Source organism: Pristiophorus japonicus, chromosome 1 (genome assembly GCF_044704955.1).
Source record: "Pristiophorus japonicus isolate sPriJap1 chromosome 1, sPriJap1.hap1, whole genome shotgun sequence".
NCBI classification, from domain to species: Eukaryota; Metazoa; Chordata; class Chondrichthyes; family Pristiophoridae; genus Pristiophorus; species Pristiophorus japonicus.
The window spans coordinates 543,548,636-543,573,461 of record NC_091977.1 but is presented as its reverse complement, the minus strand read 5'-3'; the positions used below and the strand labels follow the sequence as shown (position 1 = coordinate 543,573,461).

Genomic DNA, 24,826 nt, shown 5'->3' with positions numbered 1-24,826 from the left:
TTTAGAGACCGCATGGATGAACTACAACAATTGTACATCCCAGTCTGGCGTAAAAATAAAAAAGGGAAGGTGGCTCAACCGTGGCTATCAAGGAAAATCAGGGATAATACCAAGGAAGTGGCATACAAATTGGCCAGAAATAGCAGTGAACCCGGGGACTGGGAGAAATTTAGAACTCAGCAGAGGAGGACAAAGGGTTTGATTAGGGCAGGGAAAATAGAGTACGAGAGGAAATAGAAACATAGAAAATAGGTGCAGGAGTCGGCCATTCGGCCCTTCGAGCCTGCACCGCCATTCAATGAGTTCATGGCTGAACATGCAACTTCAGTACCCCATTCCTGCTTTCTCACCATACCCCTTGATCCCCCCAGTGGCAAGGACCACATCCAACTCCTTCCCGAATACACTTAGCGTACTGGCCTCAATAACCCTCCGCGGCAGAGAACTCCACAGGCCCACAATCCCCCGGGCGAAGAAGTTTTCCCTCATTCCGGTCCCAAATATCCCACCCCCGATCCCCAGACCGCGACCCCTGGCCCTGGACCTCCCCAACATTAATAAGAACATAAGAACATAAGAATTAGGAACAGGAGTAGGCCATCTAGCCCCTCGAGCCTGCTCCGCCATTCAACAAAATCATGGCTGATCTGGCCGTGGACTCAGCTCCACTTACCCGCCCGCTCCCCGTAACCCTTAATTGCCTTATTGGTTAAAAATCTATCTATCTATGATTTGAATATATTCAATGAGCTAGCCTCAACTGCTTCCCTGGGCAGAGAATTCCACAGATTCACAACCCTCTGGGAGAAGAAATTCCTTCTCAACTCGGTTTTAAATTGGCTACCCCCGTATTTTGAGGCTGTGCCCCCTAGTTCTAGTCTCCCCGACCAGTGGAAACAACCTCTCTGCCTCTATCCTGTCCATCCCCCTCATTATCCCAAATGTTTCCATAAGATCACCCCCCCATCCCTCCGAACCCCAACGAGTAAAGACCCAGTCTACTCAATCTATCATCATAAGGTAACCCCCTCATCGCCGGAATCAGCCTAGTGAATACCCCCTCCAAAGCTAGCACATCCCTCCCCAAGTCAGGTGACCAAAACTCCAGGTGCGGCCCCACCAATACCCCGCACAGTTGCAGCAGGACCTCCCTGCTCCTGCACTCCATCCCCCCCGCAATGAAGGCCAACACTCCATTCGCCCTCCTGACTACCCGCTGCACCTGCAAACCAACTCTTTGGGATTCATGCACAAGGACCCCCAGGTCCCTCTGCACTGCAGCATGTTGTAATTTCTCGCCATTCAAATAATATTCCCCCTTACCGTCTTGTTTCCCAAGGTGGACGACCTCACACCCTCCGACACCGTATCCCATCCGCCAAACCCTAGCCCACTCGCCCAACCCATCCAAATCACCCCGCAGCCTCTCCGCGTCCCCCACCCTAACACTAACCCGCCTTCCCACTAATCTTTGTGTCATCTGCAAATTCTGTTACACTACACTCCATCCCCTCTTCCAGGTCACCCATGCACACTGCGAACAGCTGTGGCCCCAACACCGATCCCCGCGGCACACCACTAACCAACAATCTCCAACCCGAAAAGGACCCATTCATCCCAACCCTCCGCATCCCGCCAGCCAGCCAATCCTCGATCCACGCCAATACACTTCCTCTGACTCCGCGTACCTTTATCTTCCGCAGTAACCTCCTGTGTGGCACCTTATCGAATGCCCCCCGGAAATCCAAACACACCACATCCACCGGCACACCCCCATCCACCACGCTCGCCACACCCTCAAAGAACTCCAGTAAACCAGTTACACATGATTTCCCCTTCATGAATCCATGTTGCGTCTGCTTGATTGCACTATTCCTATCCAGATGTCCCGCTATTTCCTCCCCAATGACAGCTTCAAGCATCCTCCCCACCACAGATGCAAAACGAACCGGCCCACAGTCACCCACAGTTAAACAGAGGTGTCACACTAGCTGCTCTCCAATCCGATGGCACCTCCCCAGAGTCCAGAGAATTCCGGCAGATTATAACGAATGCATCCGCTATAACTTCCGCCATCTCTTTTAATACCCTGGGATGCATCTCACCAGGACCAGGGGACCCGTCTACCTTGAGTCCCATTAGCCTGTCCAGCACTACCCCCTAGTGATAGTGATTGTGTCAAGGTCCTCCCTTCCCACATTCCCGTGACCAGCAATTTTTGGCATGATTTTTGTGTCTTCCACTGTGAAGACCGAAGCAAAATAACCGTTTAAGGTCTCAACCATTTCCACATTTCCCATTATGAAATCCCCGTTCTCATCTTCCAAGGGACCAACATTTACTTGAGTCACTCTTTTCCGTTTTACATATCGGTAAAAGCCCTTACTATCTGTTTTCATGTTTTGTGCAAGTCCACATTCGCAATCTATCTTCCCCCTCCCCATCGCTTTCCTAGTCATTCTTTGCTGTCGTTCAAAATCTTCCCAATCTTCTAGTTTCCCACGAACCCTGACCACCCTATACGCATTGGTTTTTAATTTGATACTCTCCTTTATTTCCTTGGTTATCCACGGCTGGTTATCCCTTCTCTTACCACCCTTCTTTTTCACTGGAATATATTTTTGTTGATCACTATGAAAGAGCTCCTTAAAAGTCCTCCACTGTTCCTCAATTGTGCCACCGTTTAGTCTGTGTTCCCAGTCTACTTTAGCCAACTCTGCCCTCATCCCACTGTAGTCCCCTTTGTTTAAGCATAGTATGCTCGTTTGAGACACTACTTCCTCACCCTCAATCTGTATTACAAATTCAACCATACTGTGATCACTCATTCCAAGAGGATCTTTGACCAGGAGATCATTTATTATTCCTGTCTCATTACACAGGACCAGATCTAAGATAGCTTGCTCCCTTGTAGGTTCTGTAACATACTGTTCTAAGAAACAATCCCTTATGCATTCTATGAATTCCTCCTCAAGGCTACCCCGTGCGATTTGATTTGACCAATCGATATGTAGGTTAAAATCCCCCATGATTATTGCCGTTCCTTTTTCACATGCCTCCATTATTCCCTTGATTATTGCCCGCCCCACCGTGAAGTTATTATTTGGGGGCCTATAAACTATGCCGACCAGTGACTTTTTCCCCTTACTATCTCTAATCTCCACCCACAATGATTCAACGTTTTGTTCATTAGAGCCAATATCATCTCTCACAACTGCCCTGATATCATCTTTTATTAACAGAGCTACCCCACCTCCTTTCCCTTCTTGCATATCTTTCTGAATTGTCAGATACCACTGTATGTTTAATTCCCAGTCTTGGCCACCCTGCAACCACGTTTCTGTAATGGCCACCAAATCATACCCATTTGTAATGATTTGTGCCGTCAACTCATTTACTTTATTTCGAATGCTGTGTGCGTTTAGGTAGAGTGTTTTAATACTAGTTTTTAAACCATGATTTTTAGTTTTGACCCCTGCTGCAGCCCCTTTATATTCATACATATTGTCCCTTCCTATCACCTTGTGGTTTACACTTACCCCAGTGCTACTCTGCTCTGTTGCCTCCTGCCTTTTGCATTCTTTCTTGGGGTTCTGTTCATCTGAGCTCACACCCACTCTAACTAGCTCAGAGCCCTCTCCTGGGTTCCCATCCCCCTGCCAAGCTAGTTTAAAGCCCTCCCAACCGTACTATCAAAACCACCCGTGAGAACATTGGTCCCGTCTCTGTTGAGATGTAACCTGCCCGACTTGTACAGGTCCCACCTTTCCCAGAAGCAGTCCCAATTGTTCAGGAAACTAAAACCCTCCTTCCTACACCAACGGGAGAGCGGAGAGCACCAGTTCCAACTGTCACAGGACGGGAGAGTGGAGAGCACCAGTTCCAACTGTCACAGGACGGGAGAGTGGAGAGCACCAGTTCCCACTGTCACAGGACGGGAGAGTGGAGAGCACCAGTTCCAACTGTCGCAGGACGGGAGAGTGGAGAGCACCAGTTCCAGCTGTCGCAGGAGAGAGAGTGGAGAGCACCAGTTCCCACTGTCACAGGACGGGAGAGTGGAGAGCACCAGTTCCCACTGTCACAGGACGAGAGAGTGGAGAGCACCAGTTCCCACTGTCACAGGACAGAGAGTGGAGAGCACCAGTTCCCACTGTCACAGGACGAGAGAGTGGAGAGCACCAGTTCCCACTGTCACAGGACAGAGAGTGGAGAGCACCAGTTCCCACTGTCACAGGACGAGAGAGTGGAGAGCACCAGTTCCCACTGTCACAAGACAGAGAGTGGAGAGCACCAGTTCCCACTGTCACAGGACAGAGAGTGGAGAGCACCAGTTCCCACTGTCACAGGACAGAGAGTGGAGAGCACCAGTTCCCACTGTCACAGGAGAGAGAGTGGAGAGCACCAGTTCCCACTGTCACAGGACAGGAGAGTGGAGAGCACCAGTTCCAACTGTCACAGGACGGGAGAGTGGAGAGCACCAGTTCCAACTGTCACAGGACGGGAGAGTGGAGAGCACCAGTTCCAACTGTCATAGGAGAGAGAGTGGAGAGCACCAGTTCCCACTGTCACAGGACAGAGAGTCGAGAGCACCAGTTCCCACTGTCACAGGACAGAGAGTGGAGAGCACCAGTTCCCACTGTCACAGGACAGAGAGTGTAGAGCACCAGTTCCAACTGTCACAGGACGGGAGAGTGGAGAGCACCAGTTCCAACTGTCACAGGACGGGAGAGTGGAGAGCACCAGTTCCCACTGTCATAGGAGAGAGAGTGGAGAGCACCAGTTCCCACTGTCACAGGACAGAGAGTGGAGAGCACCAGTTCCCACTGTCACAGGACAGGAGAGTGGAGAGCACCAGTTCCCACTGTCACAGGACAGAGAGTGGAGAGCACCAGTTCCCACTGTCACAGGACGGGAGAGTGGAGAGCACTAGTTCCCACTGTCACAGGACAGAGTGTGGAGAGCACCAGTTCCCACTGTCACAGGACAGAGAGTGGAGAGCACCAGCTCCAACTGTCGCAGGAGAGAGAGTGGAGAGCACCAGCTCCAACTGTCACAGGAAGCTTGCAGGGAACATTAAGACGGACTGCAAAAGCTTCTATAGATATGCAAAGAGAAAAAGGTTAGTAAAGACAAAGGTCCCCTGCAGTCAGAATCAGGGGAAGTCACAACAGGGAACAAAGAAATGGCAGACCAATTGAACAAGTACTTTGGTTCGGTATTCACTAAGGAGGACACAAACAACCTTCCGGATAGAAAAGGGGTCAGAGGGTCGAGTAAGAAGGAGGAACTGAGGGAAATCCTTATTAGTCGGGAAATTGTGTTGGGGAAATTGATGGGATTGAAGGCCGAGAGATCCCCAGGGCCTGATGGACTGCATCCCAGAGTACTTAAGGAGGAGGCCTTGGAAATAGCGGATGCATTGACAGTCATTTTCCAACATTCCATCGACTTCCTATGGAGTGGAGGGTAGACAATGTAACCCCACTCTTTGAAAAAGGAGGGAGAGAGAAAACAGGGAATTATAGACCAGTCAGCCTGACATCGGTAGTGGGTAAAATGATGGAATCAATTATTAAGGATGTCATAGCAGCGCATTTGGAAAGAGGTGACATGATAGGTCCAAGTCAGCATGGATTTGTGAAAGGGAAATCATGCTTGACAAATCTTCTGGAATTTTTTGAGGATGTTTCCAGTAGAGTGGACAAGGGAGAACCAGTTGATGTGGTGTGTTTGGACTTTCAGAAGGCCTTCGACAAGGTCCCACACAAGAAATTAATGTGCAAAGTTAAAGCACATGGGATTGGGGGTAGTGTGCTGACGTGGATTGAGAACTGGTTGGCAGACAGGAAGCAAAGAGTAGGAGTAAATGGGTACTTTTCAGAATGACAGGCAGTAACTAGTGGGGTACCGCAAGGTTCTGTGCTGGGGCCCCAGCTGTTTACATTGTACATTAATGATTTAGACGAGGGGATTAAATGTAGTATCTCCAAATTTGCGGATGACACTAAGTTGGGTGGCAGTGTGAGCTGCGAGGAGGATGCTTTGAGGCTGCAGAGTGACTTGGATAGGTTAGGTGAATGGGCAAATGCATGGCAGATGAAGTATAATGTGGATAAATGTGAGGTTATCCACTTTGGTGGTAAAAACAGAGAGACAGGCTATTATCTGAATGGTGACAAATTAGGGAAAGGGGAGGTGCAACGAGACCTGGGTGTCATAGTACATCAGTCATTGAAGGTTGGCATGCAGGTACAGCAGGCGGTTAAGAAAGCAAATGGCATGTTGGCCTTCATAGCGAGGGGATTTGAGTACAGGGGCAGGGAGGTGTTGCTACAGTTGTACAGGGCCTTGGTGAGGCCACACCTGGAGTATTGTGTACAGTTTTGGTCTCCTAACTTGAGGAAGGACGTTCTTGCTATTGAGGGAGTGCAGCGAAGGTTCACCAGACTGATTCCCGGGATGGCGGGACTGACTTATCAAGAAAGACTGGATCAACTGGGCTTGTATTCACTGGAGTTCAGAAGAATGAGAGGGGACCTCATAGAAACGTTTAAAATTCTGATGGGTTTAGACAGGTTAGATGCAGGAAGAATGTTCTCAATGTTGGGGAAGTCCAGAACCAGGGGTCACAGTCTAAGGATAAGGGGTAAGCTATTTAGGATCGAGATGAGGCGAAACTTCTTCACCCAGAGAGTGGTGAACCTGCAAAATTCTCTACCACTGGAAGTTGTTGAGGCCAATTCACTAAATATATTCAAAAAGGAGTTAGATGTAGCCCTTACTACTAGGGGGATCAAGGGGTATGGCGAGAAAGCAGGAATGGGGAACTGAAGTTGCATGTTCAGCCATGAACTCATTGAATGGTGGTGCAGGCTCGAAGGGCCAAATGGCCTACTCCTGCACCTATTTTCTATGTTTCGATGTATAAGATTCTGACGGGGCTTGACAGGGTAGATGCAGAGAGGATGTTTCCCCTCGTGGAGAAATCTAGAACGAGGGGCCTAGTTTTAGAATAAGGGGTCGTCCATTTAAAATGGAAGTGAGGAGGAATTTCGGAGGATCGTGGATCTTTGGAATTCTCTATCTCAGAGAGCTGTGGAGGCTGGGTCATTGAAGATATTTTAGGTGGAGATAGACAGATTTTTGAATGATAAGGGAGTCAATGGCTATGGGGAGCGGGCAGGGAAGTGGAGTTGAGGCCATGATCAGATCAGCCATGATCTTATTGAATGGCGGAGCAGACTCAAGGGGCCGAATGGCCGACTCCTGCTCCTATATTTTATGTTCTAAACTGCTTCCACTGGCATGGGAGTCGGTAACCAGAGGACACAGAGTTAAGATAATTGGCAAAAGAACCAGAGGGGAAGATGGGGAGAAATGTTTTTACGCAGCGAGTTGTTGTGATCTGGACGCATTGCCTGAAATGGCGGTGGGAGCAGATTCAACAGTCACTTTCAAAAGGGAATTGGATAAATATTTGAAGGGGAAGATTTTGTAGCACTATGGGTGAAAAAGGAGGGGCGCGGGACTAACTGGATTGCTCTTTCAAAGAGCCGGCACAGGCACGATGGGCCGAATGGCGTCCATCTGCGTTTTGTGATTCTCTGATGCTATGATTTTGTGACCCTCTCGTTCCTTCCCTATTCTGAATTGATTGCGGATGCTCCCGTCCTTTCCCTCTGCTCTAGTTTGCCTGTGGTACGGCACTGCTGAACACTCAGATCCCGCTCTTGCTGGGGGACCTGATGAACGCCATCGTCCAATGCCTGCGGACTGACCCTGCCTGCTACCTCACCAGCATGAAGGTGCCGGGTGCAAAATTACTGGTGGTCTACTCACTGCAGGTAAGTTCCAGCGAGCCGCCTTGGGGCATGTGCATCGATTTATAATTTCTGATTATGTTTGGTCAGGTACAGTCTAAAGGTTAATCTGTTTGAAGTATCTACGCTGACAGTATTTGATGGGGCAACATAGAAGCAGCTTTACTTGGTAAGCCATTTAAGACCGAGATGAGGAGAAACTTCTTCACTCAGAGAATTGTGAACCTGTGGAATTCTCTATCACAGAAAGTTGTTGAGACCAGTTCGTTAGATATATTCAAAAGGGAGTTAGATGTGGCCCTTACGGCTAAAGGGATCAAGAGGTATGGAGAGAAAGCAGGAATGGCATCCTAAAGTTGCATGATTAGCCATGATCATATTGAATGGTGGTGTAGGCTCGAAGGGCCGAATGGCTTACTCCTGCACCTATTTTCTATATTTCGATGTATCTAGCTCTTGCTGTACCTGCCCTGGGAGTGTTTGATGGGACAGTGTAGAGGGAGCTTTACTCTGTATCTAACCCCGTGCTGTACCTGCCCTGGGAGTGTTTGATGGGACAGTGTAGAGGGAGCTTTACTCTGTATCTAACCCCGTGCTGTACCTGCCCTGGGAGTGTTTGATGGGACAGTGTAGAGGGAGCTTTACTCTGTATCTAACCCCCTGTACCTGCCCTGGGAGTGTTTGATGGGACAGTGTAGACGGAGCTTTACTCTGGATCTAACCCGTGCTGTACCTGCCCTGGGAGTGTTTGATGGGACAGTGTAAAGGGAGCTTTACTCTGTATCTAACCCTGTGCTGTACCTGCCCTGGGAGTGTTTGATGGGACAGTGTAGAGGGAGCTTTACTCTGTATCTAACCCCGTGCTGTACCTGCCCTGGAAGTGTTTGATGGGACAGTGTAGAGGGAGCTTTACTCTGTATCTAACCCTGTGCTGTACCTGCCCTGGGAATGTTTGATGGGACTGTGTAGAGGGAGCTTTACTCTGTATCTAACCCGTGCTGTACCTGCCCTGGGAGTGTTTGATGGGACAGTGTAGAGGGAGCTTTACTCTGTATCTAACCCCCTGTACCTGCCCTGGGAGTGTTTGATGGGACAGTGTAGACGGAGCTTTACTCTGGATCTAACCCGTGCTGTACCTGCCCTGGGAGTGTTTGATGGGACAGTGTAGAGGGAGCTTTACTCTGTATCTAACCCTGTGCTGTACCTGCCCTGGGAGTGTTTGATGGGACAGTGTAAAGGGAGCTTTACTCTGTATCTAACCCTGTGCTGTACCTGCCCTGGGAGTGTTTGATGGGACAGTGTAGAGGGAGCTTTACTCTGTATCTAACCCCGTGCTGTACCTGCCCTGGGAGTGTTTGATGGGACAGTGTAGAGGGAGCTTTACTCTGTATCTAACCCTGTGCTGTACCTGCCCTGGGAATGTTTGATGGGACTGTGTAGTCAATATCAATTCATTGATACAAAAGTTGTTTGATGGCTCTTGCTCTGGATCAGACTCTAACATGACTCTAACATGACCTCTGTCCTCTCGTTGTTAGGGATTCCTGACTGCCTGTTACATCATCATCCTGTCCAGACTTGGGGAGCGAGTTGCTGCCAACATGAGGAAGGAGTTGTTCACAACTTTGCTCAGGTCTGAACTTAGCTGAGGCGGTAAAGAGTTTCCGGGAACAAAATTGCCCCCCACCTGAAGGTCCATTAGCGCTGTTGACGACGCCCGCCTTCCGTCCCTCTGCCGCCCCAATCACCGCCCGGACAAAGTCTAACATTCACAGAGGCCAATTTCCCTCTATTCTCCGCCCCATGGAGCGGAGAATAATCACTTATTTTGAAGGACATCCTCAAAGCCTCCCTGATAAAGTGCAACATCCCCACCGACACCTGGGAGTCCCTGGCCAAAGACCGCCCTAAGTGGAGGAAGTGTATCCGGGAGGGCGCTGAGCACCTCGAGTCTCGTCGCCGAGAGCATGCAGAAACCAAGCGCAGGCAGCGGAAGGAGGAATTTCGGAGGGTCGTGGATCTTTGGAATTCTCTATCTCAGAGAGCTGTGGAGGCTGGGTCATTGAATGTATTTTAGGTGGAGAGAGACAGATTTTTGAATGATAAGGGAGTCAATGGCTATGGGGAGCGGGCAGGGAAGTGGAGTTGAGTCCATGATCAGATCAGCCACTGTCCCTCAACCACTGTCTGTCCCACCTGTGACAGAGACTGTAATTCCCATATTGGACTGTTCAGTCACCTGAGAACTCACTTTTAGAGTGGAAGTAAGTCTTCCTCGATTTCGAGGGACTGCCTATGATAACGATTTCAAAATGTGGGCCCCGTTTGGGACAGAGGGAAATTTCGGCCCCTCCATGTCTTGTTTGATAGTAAGATAAAATCGTAACACGCTCGGTGTGAAATGTCTCGGGAATCCGCCCCGGCGCCCGGCCGCCAGTTGCTTGGTATCTCTGCGTGCCAAGATAGGAAGCTCAAATAAAGAGATGTGGGCTGTAGACATGTGACAGAATCTCATGGGTTCAGATAAATAGCTGAGATGTGGGAACGGTTTAAATCAATGAGTCCTTTTATTCATTTCCGGTCTTGCCGCTAGCTGAGCCGGGCCCAGCGCTTTTCCCGTGGAAAATCCGTCACTTACTTGAATAGACTGGTGATTTGTTGACAATATGTCAGAGGATTTGCAGGTTTATAACAACTAGAATATGCCATACTGCACACAATGCACTGTTTTGCTGCTGAACTGCAGACGTGTGTCTCTTTAAGGCTGCAAAGTCCAGTTGAAAGCGAAGAAAGAACTTGCATTTATATAGCATCTTTCACAATTTCCGAAAGTGTGGCACAGCCAGTGAAACACTGCTCTAATGTCCAGTTCAACTGCTTTTTGTGATTTAGTTAAGGGATAAATATTGGCCAGGATGGCTGGGAGAACCCCCATGCTCTTCTTCGAATGGTGCTATGGGATCTTTATCATCCACCTTACAGGGCACATGGGGCCTCAGTTTAACATCTCATCTGAAAGATGGCACCTCCGACAGTGCAGCACTCCATCAGTACTGCCCCTCCGACAGTGCGGCGCTCCCTCAGTACTGCCCCTCCAACAGTGCGACGCTCCCTCAGTACTGCACCTCCGACAGTGCGGCGCTCCCTCAGTACTGCCCCTCCGACAGTGCGGCGCACCCTCAGTACTGTCCCTCCGACAGTGAAGCACTCCATCAGTACTGCCCCTCCGACAGTGCGGCGCTCCCTCAGTACTGCTCCTCCGACAGTGCAGCACTCCCTCAGTACTGCTCCTCCGACAGTGCAGCACTCCCTCAGTACTGCCCCCCCGATAGTGCGGCGATCCCTCAGTACTGCCCCTCCGACAGTGCGGCACTCCCTCAGTACTGCCCCTCAGAGAGTACAGCGCTCCCTCAGCACTGCCCCTCTGACAGTGCAGCACTCCCTCAGTACTGCCCCTCAGACAGTACAGCACTCCCTCAGTACTTTACTGGACATGTCAGCCTGTATTAGGTGCTCAAGTCTCTGCGCCTTGAACTTAAAGCCTCCTGACTCGGAGGCGAGAGTGCTACCCACTGAGTGAAGGCTGACGTCTATTAACATTAAATAAATACTGGGTGAGTTAATTCAAGAGTTGGTCAGAGTTGAGGTTGGAGATCAGGACTCTGGCTTTGTTTATGGAAATGTCTTGAGATATTGTGGCTTTGGAGTATGTGCTTCTGGAGAGTTTGTCCATCTATAGCAATTGAATAAGTATTTGAAGCAGAATAAGATACAGGACTATGGGGAGAACACATGGCAATGGGATTTTATTGCTTTAACACAGAGGTGGCATAGGCTCGATGGGCTGAATGGCCTCATTCCATGCTAGCAACCTCTGTGGGCTGCCATTGTTCTGTTGTACTTTTTCTTTAAAAGCGAGACAAAGAAAGTTACAATCAACAGTGTGACGGCAGATAATTCTGAGGTAGATCTGCACTGTTGGAGGAGCTGTACCAAGGGATTGTGCATTTATGGAGGGGTAGTGCTGAGGGAGTGCTGCACAGTCGGAGGGGCAGTACTGAGGGAGTGCTGCACTGTTGGAGGGGCAGTACTGAGGGAGCGCCGCTCTGTCAGAGAGGCAGTGCTGAGTGAGTGGGCATTGTTGGAGTGGCAGTACTAAAGGAGTGCTCCACTGTCTGAGGTGTCTGCCTATTGAAGTGGACTTAGAACATCCCATGGCACTATTGAAAGAGAAGAAGGCGAGTTCTCCACAGAGTCCTAGCCAACACTTAGCCCTCAGCCAACACCACAAAAGAGGTCATTCATCTCATTGCTGTTTGTGGGATTGTGCACAAAGTGTCAACTGCATTTGTCTAAATAACAACACTGGCTTTATTTTCAAGTAATTCAAAGTTGAGAAGTGCTTTGGGATGTTTGTATATGTGAAAAGATGATTATATAAATTGCAGACCTGGGGAGTCCAGAACAAGGGGCATCACCTCACAATTCGAGCCCGGCTGTTCAGGGGTGATGTCAGGAAGCACTCCTTCACACAAAGGGCAGTGGGAATCTGAAACTCTCTCCCCAAAAAGTTGTTGAGACTGCGGGTCAATTCAAAATCTCAAAACGGAGATTAATAGATTTTTGTTGGGTAAGGGTGTTGAGAGTTACGGAACCAAGGCAGGTAAATGGAGTTAAGATATAGATCAAAGGGCTGAATGGCCTCCTCCTGTTCCTGTGTTCCGGTGTGTAATCCCAATACAATGAATAAACCTAGTCAGACCAACTTGTTCTGTTCAATCAATGAGAGACATGACAGATACGACATGACGACGCTCGGCATGAACTTGTCAAAGGTAAGTCGTGTTTGACAGATTTAATGGAAGATTTTTGATGAAGTGACTGATTGACTCGGTAAAGATGTAACTGCAAAAGGATGTGGATCCTGGGGGACAACTGGAGCTTACAATACTGAAATAGAAACATAGAAACATAGAAAATAGGTGCAGGAGTAGGCCATATGGCTCTTTGAGCCTGCACCACCATTCAATATAATCATGGCTGATCTTGCAACTTCAGTACCCCATTCCTGCTTTCTCTCCATACCCCTTGATCCCTTTAGCCGTAAGGGCCATATCTAACTCCCTTTTGAATATATTTAGTGAATTGGCCTCAACAACTTTCTGTGGTAGAGAATTCCACAGGTTCACAATTCTCTGAGTGAAGAAGTTTCTCCTCATCTTGGTCCTAAATAGCTAACCCCTTATCCTTAAACTGCGACCCCTGGTTCTGGACTTCCCCAACATCGGGAACATTCTTCCTGCATCTAACCTGTCCAATCCCGTCAGAATTTTATATGTTTCTATGAGATCCCCTCTCATTCTTCTAAATTCCAGTGAATATAAGCCTGGTCGATTCAGTCTTTCTTCATATGTCAGTCCTGCCATCCCGGGAATCAGTCTGGTGAACCTTCGCTGCACTCCCTCAATAGCAAGAATGTCCTTCCTCAGATTAGGAGACCAAAACTGCACACAATACTCAAAGTAGTCTCACCAAGGCCCTGTACAACTGCAGTAAGATCTCCCTGCTCCTATACTCTAATCCCCTAGCTATGAAGGCCAACATACCATTTGCCTTCTTCACCGCCTGCTGTACCTGCATGCCAACTTTCAATGACTGATGTAACATGACATCCAGGTCTCGTTGCACCTCCCCTTTTCCTAATCTGTCACCATTCAGATAATAATCTGCCTTCCTGTTTTTGCAACCAAAGTGGATAACCTCACATTTATCCACATTATACTGCATCTGTCATGCATTTGCCCACTCACCTAACCTGTCCAAGTCACCCTGCAGCCTCCTAGCATCCTTCTCACAGCTCACACTGCCACCCAGTTTAGTGTCATCTGCAAACTTGGAGATATTACATTCAATTCCTTTGTCTAAATCATTAATGTATATTGTAAATAGCTGGGGTCCCAGCACTGAACCCTGCGGTACCCCACTAGTCACTGCCTGCCATTCTGAAAAGGATCCGTTTATTCCTACTCTTTGCTTACTGTCTGCCAACCAGTTCTCTATCCACGTCAATACATTTTTGTCAATCTATAGATGTTTGTTCGATCAGGTTTGGAATGATTTGGATGCACTGCCTGATAGGGCGGTGGATGCAGATTCAATCGCAGCTTTCAAAATGGGAATTGGTTAAATACTTGAAAGAGAAAAAAATTGCAGGGATTATGGGGAAAGAGCGGGGCGAGTGGGACTGGGACTGACTGGATTGCTCTTCGGAGAGACGGTGCAGACTCGATGGGCCGAATGGTCTACTGTGCTGTACTATCCTATGATTCTATGTAAGGGTATCAGGGATATGAAACAAAGGCGGGTAGATGGAGTTATGGGGCAGATCAGCCGTGATCTAATTGCATGGCAGAACAGGCTGGAGGGGATGAATGGCCTCCTCCTGTTTTTAATGTTCCTACGTTGTCTATGTGGATTTTCAGAAGGTGCTGGGCCTCCTCCTGTGCTGTGAACGTCTGTGGCTCTATGAGTAGATTGGTTTTAGTATTGCTACAGTTCCAGCCCTGTTTCTTTCTGTGTTGCGGTGACAGGCAAGACGTGGCGTTTTTCGATGCCACTCGGACGGGTCTTCTTGTGAGCCGCTTAACCAACGATATCCAGGAGTTCAAATCTTCCTTCAAACTGGTGGTGTCTCAGGTGAGGCTGCTGGGATCCAGGGTGGGATTTACCCACAGGGAGTGGGTGGATCCACAAAAGGGTGGGCTTTTATTTTGCCCCCACTTCTTACCCTTGTCCACAATGAATTTATTTTTCTGATCTTCAGCCGTGGCTCACCCTTGACCCCCACTGCAAAGACCTGATCCCATAATCTAGGCCGACAGTCCCAGTGCAGTACTGAGGGAGCACTGCATTGTCGGAGGGGCAGTACTGAGGGAGCACTGCATTGTCGGAGGGGCAGTACTGAGGGAGCACTGCATTGTCGGAGGGGCAGTACTGAGGGAGCACCTCACTGTCGGAGGGGCAGTACTGAGGGAGCGCCACACTGTCGGAGGGGCAGTACTGAGGGAACACCGCACTGTCGGAGGGGCAGTACTGAGGGAGCACTGCATTGTCGGAGGGGCAGTACTGAGGGAGCACCGCACTGTCGGAGGGGCAGTACTGAGGGAGAGCCGCACTGTCGGAGGGGCAGTACTGAGGGAGAGCCGCACTGTCGCAGGAGCAGTACTGAGGGAGCACCGCACTGTCGGAGGGGCAGTACTGAGGGAGCGCCGCACTGTCGGAGGGGCAGTACTGAGGGAGCGCCGCACTGTCGGAGGGGCAGTACTGAGGGAGCACCGAACTGTCGGAGGGGCAGTACTGAGGGAGCGCCGCACTGTCGGAGGGGCAGTACTGAGGGAGCACCGAACTGTCGGAGGGGCAGTACTGAGGGAGCGCCGCACTGTCGGAGGGGCAGTACTGAGGGAGCGCCGCACTGTCGGAGGGGCAGTACTGAGAGAGTGCTGCACTGTTGGAGAAGCCACCTTATAGTGGGGGCGGGGGGGGGGGAGGGGCGCGGTGCGGGGTGGGTGGGAGGGTGTGCGGGGGGGGTGGGGGGGGGGTTGGTGGGGGTGGGGGGGTGGCTGCAGGGGATCGGAGTGGGTGCAGTGTTGGTGAGCCCGAACTGAAGGACCAAGAAAGATCTGCACTGACCAGGAAGGGAATTTGCCATTTGGGACATTTTAAAGGTTGTGCAGCTTAATTTTTGGGAGTAAATTTCCCCCAATTTATCTACCACAATAGGGATGCTCTTCTTAGCTTTACTCTGTATCTAACCCATGCTGTACCTGCCCTGGGAGTGTTTGATGGGACAGTGTAGAGGGAGCTTTACTCTGTATCTAACCCCCTGTACCTGCCCTGGGAGTGTTTGATGGGACAGTGTAGAGGGAGCTTTACTCTGTATCTAACCCCGTGCTGTACCTGCCCTGGGAGTGTTTGATGGGACAGTGTAGAGGGAGCTTTACTCTGTATCTAACCCCCTGTACCTGCCCTGGGAGTGTTTGATGGGACAGTGTAGAGGGAGCTTTACTCTGTATCTAACCCCGTGCTGTACCTGCCCTGGGGGTGTTTGATGGGACAGTGTAGAGGGAGCTTTACTCTGTATCTAACCCCGTGCTGTACCTGCCCTGGGAGTGTTTGATGGGACAGTGTAGATGGAGCTTTACTCTGTATCTAACCCATGCTGTACCTGCCCTGGGAGTGTTTTATGGACAGTGTAGAGGGAGCTTTACTCTGTATCTAACCCCCTGTACCTGCCCTGGGGGTGTTTGATGGGACAGTGTAGAGGGAGCTTTACTCTGTATCTAACCCCCTGTACCTGCCCTGGGAGTGTTTGATGGGACAGTGTAGAGGGAGCTTTACTCTGTATCTAACCCCGTGCTGTACCTGCCCTGGGAGTGTTTGATGGGACAGTGTAGAGGGAGCTTTACTCTGTATCTAACCCATGCTGTACCTGCCCTGGGAGTGTTTGATGGACAGTGTAGAGGGAGCTTTACTCTGTATCTAACCCCCTGTACCTGCCCTGGGGGTGTTTGATGGGACAGTGTAGAGGGAGCTTTACTCTGTATCTAACCCCGTGCTGTACCTGCCCTGGGAGTGTTTGATGGGACAGTGTAGAGGGAGCTTTACTCTGTATCTAACCCATGCTGTACCTGCCCTGGGAGTGTTTGATGGGACAGTGTAGAGGGAGCTTTACTCTGTATCTAACCCCGTGCTGTACCTGCCCTGGGAGTGTTTGATGAGACAGTGTAGAGGGAGCTTTACTCTGTATCTAACCCCCTGTACCTGCCCTGGGGGTGTTTGATGGGACAGTGTAGAGGGAGCTTTACTCTGTATCTAACCCCCTGTACCTGCCCTGGGGGTGTTTGATGGGACAGTGTAGAGGGAGCTTTACTCTGTATCTAACCCCCTGTACCTGCCCTGGGAGTGTTTGATGGGACAGTGTAGAGGGAGCTTTACTCTGTATCTAACCCCCTGTACCTGCCCTGGGAGTGTTTGATGGGACAGTGTAGAGGGAGCTTTACTCTGTATCTAACCCCCTGTACCTGCCCTGGGAGTGTTTGATGGGACAGTGTAGAGGGAGCTTTACTCTGTATCTAACCCATGCTGTACCTGCCAACTCTTGTCTGGTTTGATCTCTAGGGCCTGAGGAGTGCCGCACAGACGATCGGCTGCCTGGTGTCTCTGTACTTTGTTTCGCCGAAACTAACGGAACTAATGTGCGTGGTGATGCCAGTCCTGATTGGAACCGGAGCATATATGGGCTCATACCTTCGGAGACTGTCTCGAAAGGCACAGGAACAGGTATGGGGGGGTAAGATGTTTGAGTGGGTGTTTATTCTTCTCTTCTCTTCTGAGGCGGTCCCTCGAATGGAGGATGACTTGCTTCCATGCCAAAAAGGGATGAGTTCACAGGTGTTTCAGTGAAGGCCCTAATATTCCAGGTCGGAGAACTACATATTGAAGGGTGGAAGATGTCTTATGTTTCTTCGGATGCGAAGGGAAGTGAAGGAAGAAATCACGGAGCTAATGGCCATAATCTTCCAATCCTCCTTAGAAACGGCGGTGCCAGACTGGAGAATTGCAAATGTTACACCCTTGTTCAAAGAAGGGTGTGAAGTTAAAACCAGCAATTACAGGCCAGTCAGTTTCACCTCTACAGTGGGGAAGCTTTTAGAAACAATATTCAGAGACTTGGACAAGTGTGAATTAATTAAGCAAATCCAGCATGGATTTGTTAAAGGCAATTCCCGTTTAACCAACTTGATCGAGTTTATTGATGCGGTAACAGGACGATGAGGGTGATGCGGTTGACGTGGTGTCCATGGATTTCCAAAAGCCGTTGGACAAAGTGCCACATAACAGGCTTGCAGCAAAGTTGAAGCCCATGGAATAAAAGGGACAGTGGCAGCCTGGATACGGGATTGGCTCAGTGACAGGAAACAGAGAGTAGTGGTGAATGGTTGTTTCTGGGACTGGAGGGAGGTATACAGTGGTGTTCCCCAGGGGTCGGTACTGGGACCACTACTTTTCCTGATATATATTAATGACCTGGATGTGGGTGTACAGGGCACAATTTCAAACTTTGCAGATGACACAAAACTTGGAAGTATAGTGAACCAGTGAGGAGGATAATGATAGACTTCAAGATGACATAGACAGTCTGGTGGAATGGGCAAACATGTAGCAGATGAGATGTAACACAGAAAAATGTGGTGATACATTTTGGTAGAAAGAAGAGGAAATATAAACTAAAGGGTACAATCCTAAAGGGGGTGCATGAACAGAGAGACCTGGGGGTAGATGTGCACAAATCATTGAAGGTGGCAGGGCAGGTTGGGGAAGCAATTAAAAAGCTTACGGGATCCTGGGCTTCATGAGAGGAGATTTGATAGCGATGTTCAAAATCATGAGGGGTCTGGACAGAGTAGATAGAGAGAAACTGTTCCCGTTGGCAGAAGGGTCGAGAACCAGAGGACACAGATTTAAGGCGATTGGCAAAAGAACCAAAGGCGACAAGAAAAACTATTTTACGCAGCGAGTGGTTAGGATCTGGAATGCACTGCCTGAGAGAGTGGTGGAGGCAGACTCAATCGCGGCTTTCAAAGGAAATTTGATAAGTGCCCAAAGGAAAATGTTTTGCAGGGCAACGGGGCAGTGGGACTGGCTGAAGAGCTCCTGCAGAGAGCCGGCACGGGCTCGACAGGCCGAATGGCCTTTTTCCGTGCTGTAACCGTTCTATGATTTTATAAACTCCCTCCCTAACAGCACTGTGGGAGCACCTTCACCACACGGACTGCAGCGGTTCAAGAAGGCGACTCACCACCACCTTCTCAAGGGGCAATTAGGGATGGGCAATAAATGCCGGCCTGGCCAGCGACCCCCACATCCAGTGAATGAATAAATACATTTGTTAAAGTACAGCACAGGTTAGATACAGAGTGAAGCTTCCTCCACACTATTGCGAAGAATGTGTCACCCCCTACGATGTCGGAGTTAAACTTTCCCATTTCCCATTGGAGCCGGCCTGCTGTCTCTGCCACCTTGTGCCAGTTTAAGGAGCGGCTTTGTGCTGATTAGGAACTGCTTTGAGATGGCATAAAACAGAACTTAATGATTTATCCATCAGGTTGATTCTGGAGATGAGGGGATTGACTTATGAGGAAAGGTTGAGGAGGTTGGGCCTCTACTCATTGAAATTCAGAAGAATGAGAGGTGATCTTATCGAAATGTATAAGATTATGAGGGGGCTTGACAAGGTGGATGCAGAGAGGATGTTTCCACTGATGGGGGAGACTAGAACTAGAGGGCATAATCTTAGAATAAGGGGCCGCCCATTTAAAACTGAGATGAGGAGGAATTTCTTCTCTCAGAGGGTTGTAAATCTGTGGAATTCGTTGCCTCAGAGAGCTGTGGAAGCTGGGACATTGAATAAATTTAAGACAGAAAAAGACAGTTTCTTAAATGATAAGGGGATAAGGGGTTATGGGGAGTGGGCAGAGAAGTGGAGCTGAGTCCATGATCGGATCAGCTATGATGGTATTAAATGGCGGAGCAGGCTCGAGGGGCTATATGGCCTACTCCTGCTCCCATTTCTTATGTTAGGTGCAGGACACTAGCACGGACAGGAGTGCTGGAGCGCGGTTTCTGACTGCACTGTATGCCAGTGTGAAATCTGTTTTTAAAATTATTTTTAGGTTGCCAAGGCAACATGTGTGGCAGATGAGGCGCTGGGAAACATTCGGACAGTGAAGGCGTTTGCAATGGAAGATCTGGAAATCGAGTAAGTAACATGGGAGACATCCCAATGGAGCTCACACACAGACTGGTTTCGATCTTAACCTAAAGCCATTCAACCACATTCATTGGAGGAGTGAAGGGGAAGGATTCATTCCTGGATAGCTCATTGCTCATTCCCCAATATATACACATTGTTCCCTTTCACTGGTGTCCACAATCAGGGTACAGGAGCTGGCACTGAGACACACATGGGCCGTACAGTACCAGACGGGAGTGAATCATTCCCTTTTATCTGTTGGATGCTGTACATCTACAGGACTGACACTAAGAAACATCTTCATCATCATAGGCAGTCCCTTGGAATCGAGGAAGTTTCCACTCTTAAAAATGAGTCCAAAGGTGGCTGAACAGTCCAATACGGGAACCACAGTCTCTGTCACAGGTGGGACAGACAGTGGTTGAGGGAAAGGGTGGGTGGGGAGACTGGTTTGCCGCACGCTCCTTCCGCTGCCTGCGCTTGATTTCTGCATGCTCTCGGCGACGAGACTCGAGGTGCTCAGCGCCCTCCCGGATGCACTTCCTCCACTTAGGGCGGTCTTTGGCCAGGGACTCCCAGGTGTCGGTGGGGATGTTGCACATAAGGATCATACGGTACGGGATAGGAGTGAATATTGCCAGTGAGAGTGCAGACTGTGTATGGTTGAACACTCAATAGATTGCTGTTATTTTGTCTTTTGGCTGATGGACAGACTGCTGATATTATTTTTGTGTTGGGAGGTTTTTCTCAGAGGAGGTGGATAAATCCAGCAACATGAACCAGATCCTGGGGTTTGGAATTGGCATCTTCCAGGGATTATCCAACTTTACACTGAACTGTAAGTAAAATGTGTGGCATTGTTTTCACTGGTAAATGCGACCTCAGAGAGAAAGAGGGAGCAGAGAAAGAGAATGTTAGCGAGAGAGCAGTGACTGATAGAGAAACATACGGAATGAGGGCGACTGTGAGTGAGTGTGGCAGAAACAGAGAGAGGGCTGTGGACATAGAAAGAGACTGAGAGACAGAGTGTGACAGACAGAAGGAAAGATACAAGATGGAATGATCAAAGACTATAAACAGAAATATTAAAGTATTCTACAGACGTATAAGTAACAAAAGAAAAATCAGCATATGGATCGTTCCACGATGGGATACACAAGATAAACTCATGTTTATTTCATAGAAACGTATAAGATTCTGACGGGACTGGACAGGTTAGATGCGGGAAGAATATTCCTGATGTTGGGGAAGTCCAGAACCAGGGGACATAGTCTTAGGATAAGGGGTAGGCCATTTAGGACTGAGATGAGGTGAAACTTGTTAACCTGTGAAATTCCCTGCCGCAGAGAGTTGTTGATGCCAGTTCATTGGATATATTCAAGAGGGAGTTAGATATGGCCCTTACGGCTAAAGGGATCAAGGGGTATGGAGATAAAGCAGGAAAGGGGTACTGAGGGAATGATCAGCCATGATCGTATTAAATGGCGGAACAGGCTCAAGGGGCCGAATGGCCTACTCCTGCTCCTATTTCTTACGCTCTTATATAACAACGCCTCCTGCAGCTGTCGGTGTTGTCGCTCGGCGATGCTGCAGGCGGCGGAACCGAAGTTTGGGTCTGGGGCACTACCGGCGCCACGCGCAGAACGATGATGTCATGATCTCCGGGCGCAGGAGATCGTGGCGCGAGGGGTTACCGCCGGCACAAACTTCCAGGGGAATTGAGCAGGTAGTCAAGCTCTCGCCGCGCGCGGGCGCAGAGCCGTTAGCGCCCATTAGCGCGCCCTGGAGGCACTAACAGGGGGCGCAAACTAAGGCAATTTCTAACCTAGAATATAATAAAATGCAGATTTCAAAAGAGAAGGTCATCCTTGACCAACCGTATTGAATATTGAAGTACAGAATGAGTAGACAAGGGTCGTGTAGTAGATGTAATATACTTGGTTGTCAAAAGGCCGAGTCGACTCAGGACAGAGCATTTGGAATCAGGGGACAAGATGCAGAATGGATAGCAAACTGGCTACAGAACAGTAGGAGTTAAAGGTAATTACTCAGACTGGTTTTCCATAGGGATTGGTGCTGGGACCACTATTGTTCACAGTTTACATTAATGGTTTGAACTCGGGAATCGGAAGTACAATTTCAAAATTTGCAGACCATACCAAAATGGGGTATAGGTAGTACAGAGGATGTCTGCTTTTTTATATTCATTCTTGGGATGCGGGCGTCGCTGGCAAGGCCGGCATTTATTGCCCATCCCTAATCGCCCTCGAGAAGGTAGTGATGGGCCTTCTTGATCCGCTGCAGGTACTCTCACAGTGCTGTTAGGGTCAAGATTCCAGAATCTTGACCCAGCGATGAGGAAGGAACGGCCGATATAGTTCCAAGTCAGGATTGTGTTTGACTTCGATGAGAACTTGGAGGTGATGGCGTTGCTATGCACTTGTTGCCCTTGCCCTGGGAGGTGCTGTTGAAGAAACCTTGGCGAGTTGCTGCAGTGCTATCCTGTGGACAGTACACACTGCGGCCACGGTGCGCCTGTCGTAAATTCCCCCAATTTATCCCACCATTGGTGGCCATGCCTTCAGCCACCCATTCTCTGTGTTCAGAGATTCCCTCCCTCGGATGAGACATTAAAACCTAGGCCCCGTCTACTCTCAAGTGGATGTAAAAGATCCCATGGCACTATTATCCCGGTGTCCTGGCCAATATTTATCCCTCAAACAACATAACAAAAACAGATTATCTGGTCATTATTGTCATGTATTCAACTGTCTTTGTAATCCATGTATAAATTGACCTAAGTTGTACACCGTGAGAACACTGACCACTAGGTGGTGAACTTGTGGGAGACACTCCTAACCTGGGACTTTCAGGTATAAAAGGGGAAGCTCCACCCATCTTCTCCACTTCAGTGCTGGCAAATAAAGGACTGGTCACAGAGTGACCTTCTCTCTAGTATGGGCTTCGTGTGCATTTGTACTGTAGAGTAAGGACATATCAATTATCACATTGCTGTTTGTGGGAGCTTGCTGTGCGCAAATTGGCTGCAACGTTTCCCACATTATAATAGTGACTACACTTCCAAAGTACTTCATTGGCTGTAAAGCGCTTTGAGACGTCTAGTAGTCATGAAAGGCGCTATATAAATGCAAGTCTTTCTTTTCCTCAACCCCTCTTCCTCTCCACCTCCTTTAACAACCTCAATGTAACCCATCTCTTTGACTAAGCTTTTGGTCACCTGTCCGAATGTCTCCTCCTTCAGCTCGCCATCCATTTTTGTCTCATCGTGTCTCTGTGAAGCACTTTGGGACAGTTATCGGTGTTAAAGATGCTCTATAAATGTGAGTTGTTGATACTTGTTGTGGCAGGTTCAGGTTTATTGGTTATGGTAAGATGTTAAATGCCTCTTGCAGGTATAGTTCTAGGCACCATCTGCATCAGCGGATCCTTGATGGCGAGGGAGCAGCTCCGCGCTGGCGATATGATGTCCTTCTTGGTGGCCACACAGACTGTGCAGAGGTCAGTCATTTAGAGGGCCCTGTGCTCGGGTGGTGGGCTGTACTGATGTCTGGCCACACAGACTGTGCAGAGGTCAGTCGGTTAGAGGGCCCTGTGCTCGGGTGGTGGGCTGTACTGATGTCTGGCCACACAGACTGTGCAGAGGTCAGTCGGTTAGAGGGCCCTGTGCTCGGGTGGTGGGCTGTACTGATGTCTGGCCACACAGACTGTGCAGAGGTCAGTCGGTTAGGGGGCCCTGTGCTCGGGTGGTGGGCTGTACTCCGCAGGTTGGGCAGAGGTCAGTCGGTTAGGGGGCCCTGTGCTCGGGTGGTGGGCTGTACTCCGCAGGTTGGGCAGAGGTCAGTCGGTTAGGGGGCCCTGTGCTCGGGTGGTGGGCTGTACTCCGCAGGTTGGGCAGAGGTCAGTCGGTTAGGGGGCCCTGTGCTCGGGTGGTGGGCTGTACTCCGCAGGTTGGGCAGAGGTCAGTCGGTTAGGGGGCCCTGTGCTCGGGTGGTGGGCTGTACTCCGCAGGTTGGGCAGAGGTCAGTCGGTTAGGGGGCCCTGTGCTCGGGTGGTGGGCTGTACTCCGCAGGTTGGGCAGAGGTCAGTCGGTTAGGGGGCCCTGTGCTCGGGTGGTGGGCTGCACTCCGCAGGTGGGGCAGACTCAGCCCCACCACCAACAGATGATGACTTGGGCCATTGGGTCAGGTGCTGCACATTCACCTTCTGGGACCTGAAATCCAATACAGTCCAGGCAGAGGGAGCGAGGGTCATTGCTCTCAGAGCGGGCACTGGCAGTGAGTTACAGGCGGCGTTCTCCCACTGGGGCCTGGATTCCAATCATCAGCTCATACTGAGGGGAAGGTGTCTCCACTTCTCTGATAGCTGCTGCTCCAGTCTGTAGAGAGCTTTACTCTGTATCTAACCCCCTGTACCTGCCCTGGGAGTGTTTGATGGGACAGTGTAGAGGGAGCTTTACTCTGTATCTAACCCCCTGTACCTGCCCTGGGAGTGTTTGATGGGACAGTGTAGAGGGAGCTTTACTCTGTATCTAACCCCATGTACCTGCCCCGGGAGTGTTTGATGGGACAGTGTAGAGGGAGCTTTACTCTGTATCTAACCCCCTGTACCTGCCCTGGGAGTGTTTGATGGGACAGTGTAGAGGGAGCTTTACTCTGTATCTAACCCCGTGTACCTGTCCTGGGAGTGTTTGATGGGACAGTGTAGAGGGAGCTTTACTCTGTATCTAACCCCCTGTACCTGCCCTGGGAGTGTTTGATGGGACAGTGTAGAGGGAGCTTTACTCTGTATCTAACCCCATGTACCTGCCCTGGGAGTGTTTGATGGGACAGTGTAGAAGGAACTTTACTCTGTATCTATTCATGCACAAGGACCCCCAGGTCCCTCTGCACCGCAGCATGTTGCGGAAGAATCTCAGTCGTGAAATCTGTTCATTTAGCTGTCATGTTCGGTAACGATTGCTTTCTCCATTTACGCAGGTCTTTGGCGAATATCTCCATCACCTTCGGACAGGTAAGTGCTTTCACCCACGGCCATCACCTTCCCAGTATACTATCCGCTGCACCTCCCCACCTCCCCTTCCCAACATAACATAAGAACATAAGAACATAAGAATTAGGAACAGGAGTAGGCCATCTAGACCCTCGAGCCTGCTCCACCATTCAACAAGATCATG

At 49.7% G+C, this 24,826-nt stretch overlaps 1 protein-coding gene across 1 annotated transcript in view; it reads left to right on the top strand.

Moving 5' to 3' along the window:
- Window positions 1–24,826, top strand: part of abcb8 (ATP-binding cassette, sub-family B (MDR/TAP), member 8) — a 179,186-nt gene that overhangs the window by 19,520 nt on the left and 134,840 nt on the right. The window contains exons 3-10 of the mRNA XM_070897065.1: window positions 7,689–7,844; window positions 9,359–9,453; window positions 14,411–14,516; window positions 16,998–17,159; window positions 19,553–19,638; window positions 20,373–20,470; window positions 23,046–23,151; window positions 24,630–24,663. Coding sequence (XP_070753166.1) covers window positions 7,689–7,844; window positions 9,359–9,453; window positions 14,411–14,516; window positions 16,998–17,159; window positions 19,553–19,638; window positions 20,373–20,470; window positions 23,046–23,151; window positions 24,630–24,663 — 843 coding nt within the window. The remainder of the gene's footprint in view (window positions 1–7,688; window positions 7,845–9,358; window positions 9,454–14,410; window positions 14,517–16,997; window positions 17,160–19,552; window positions 19,639–20,372; window positions 20,471–23,045; window positions 23,152–24,629; window positions 24,664–24,826) is intronic.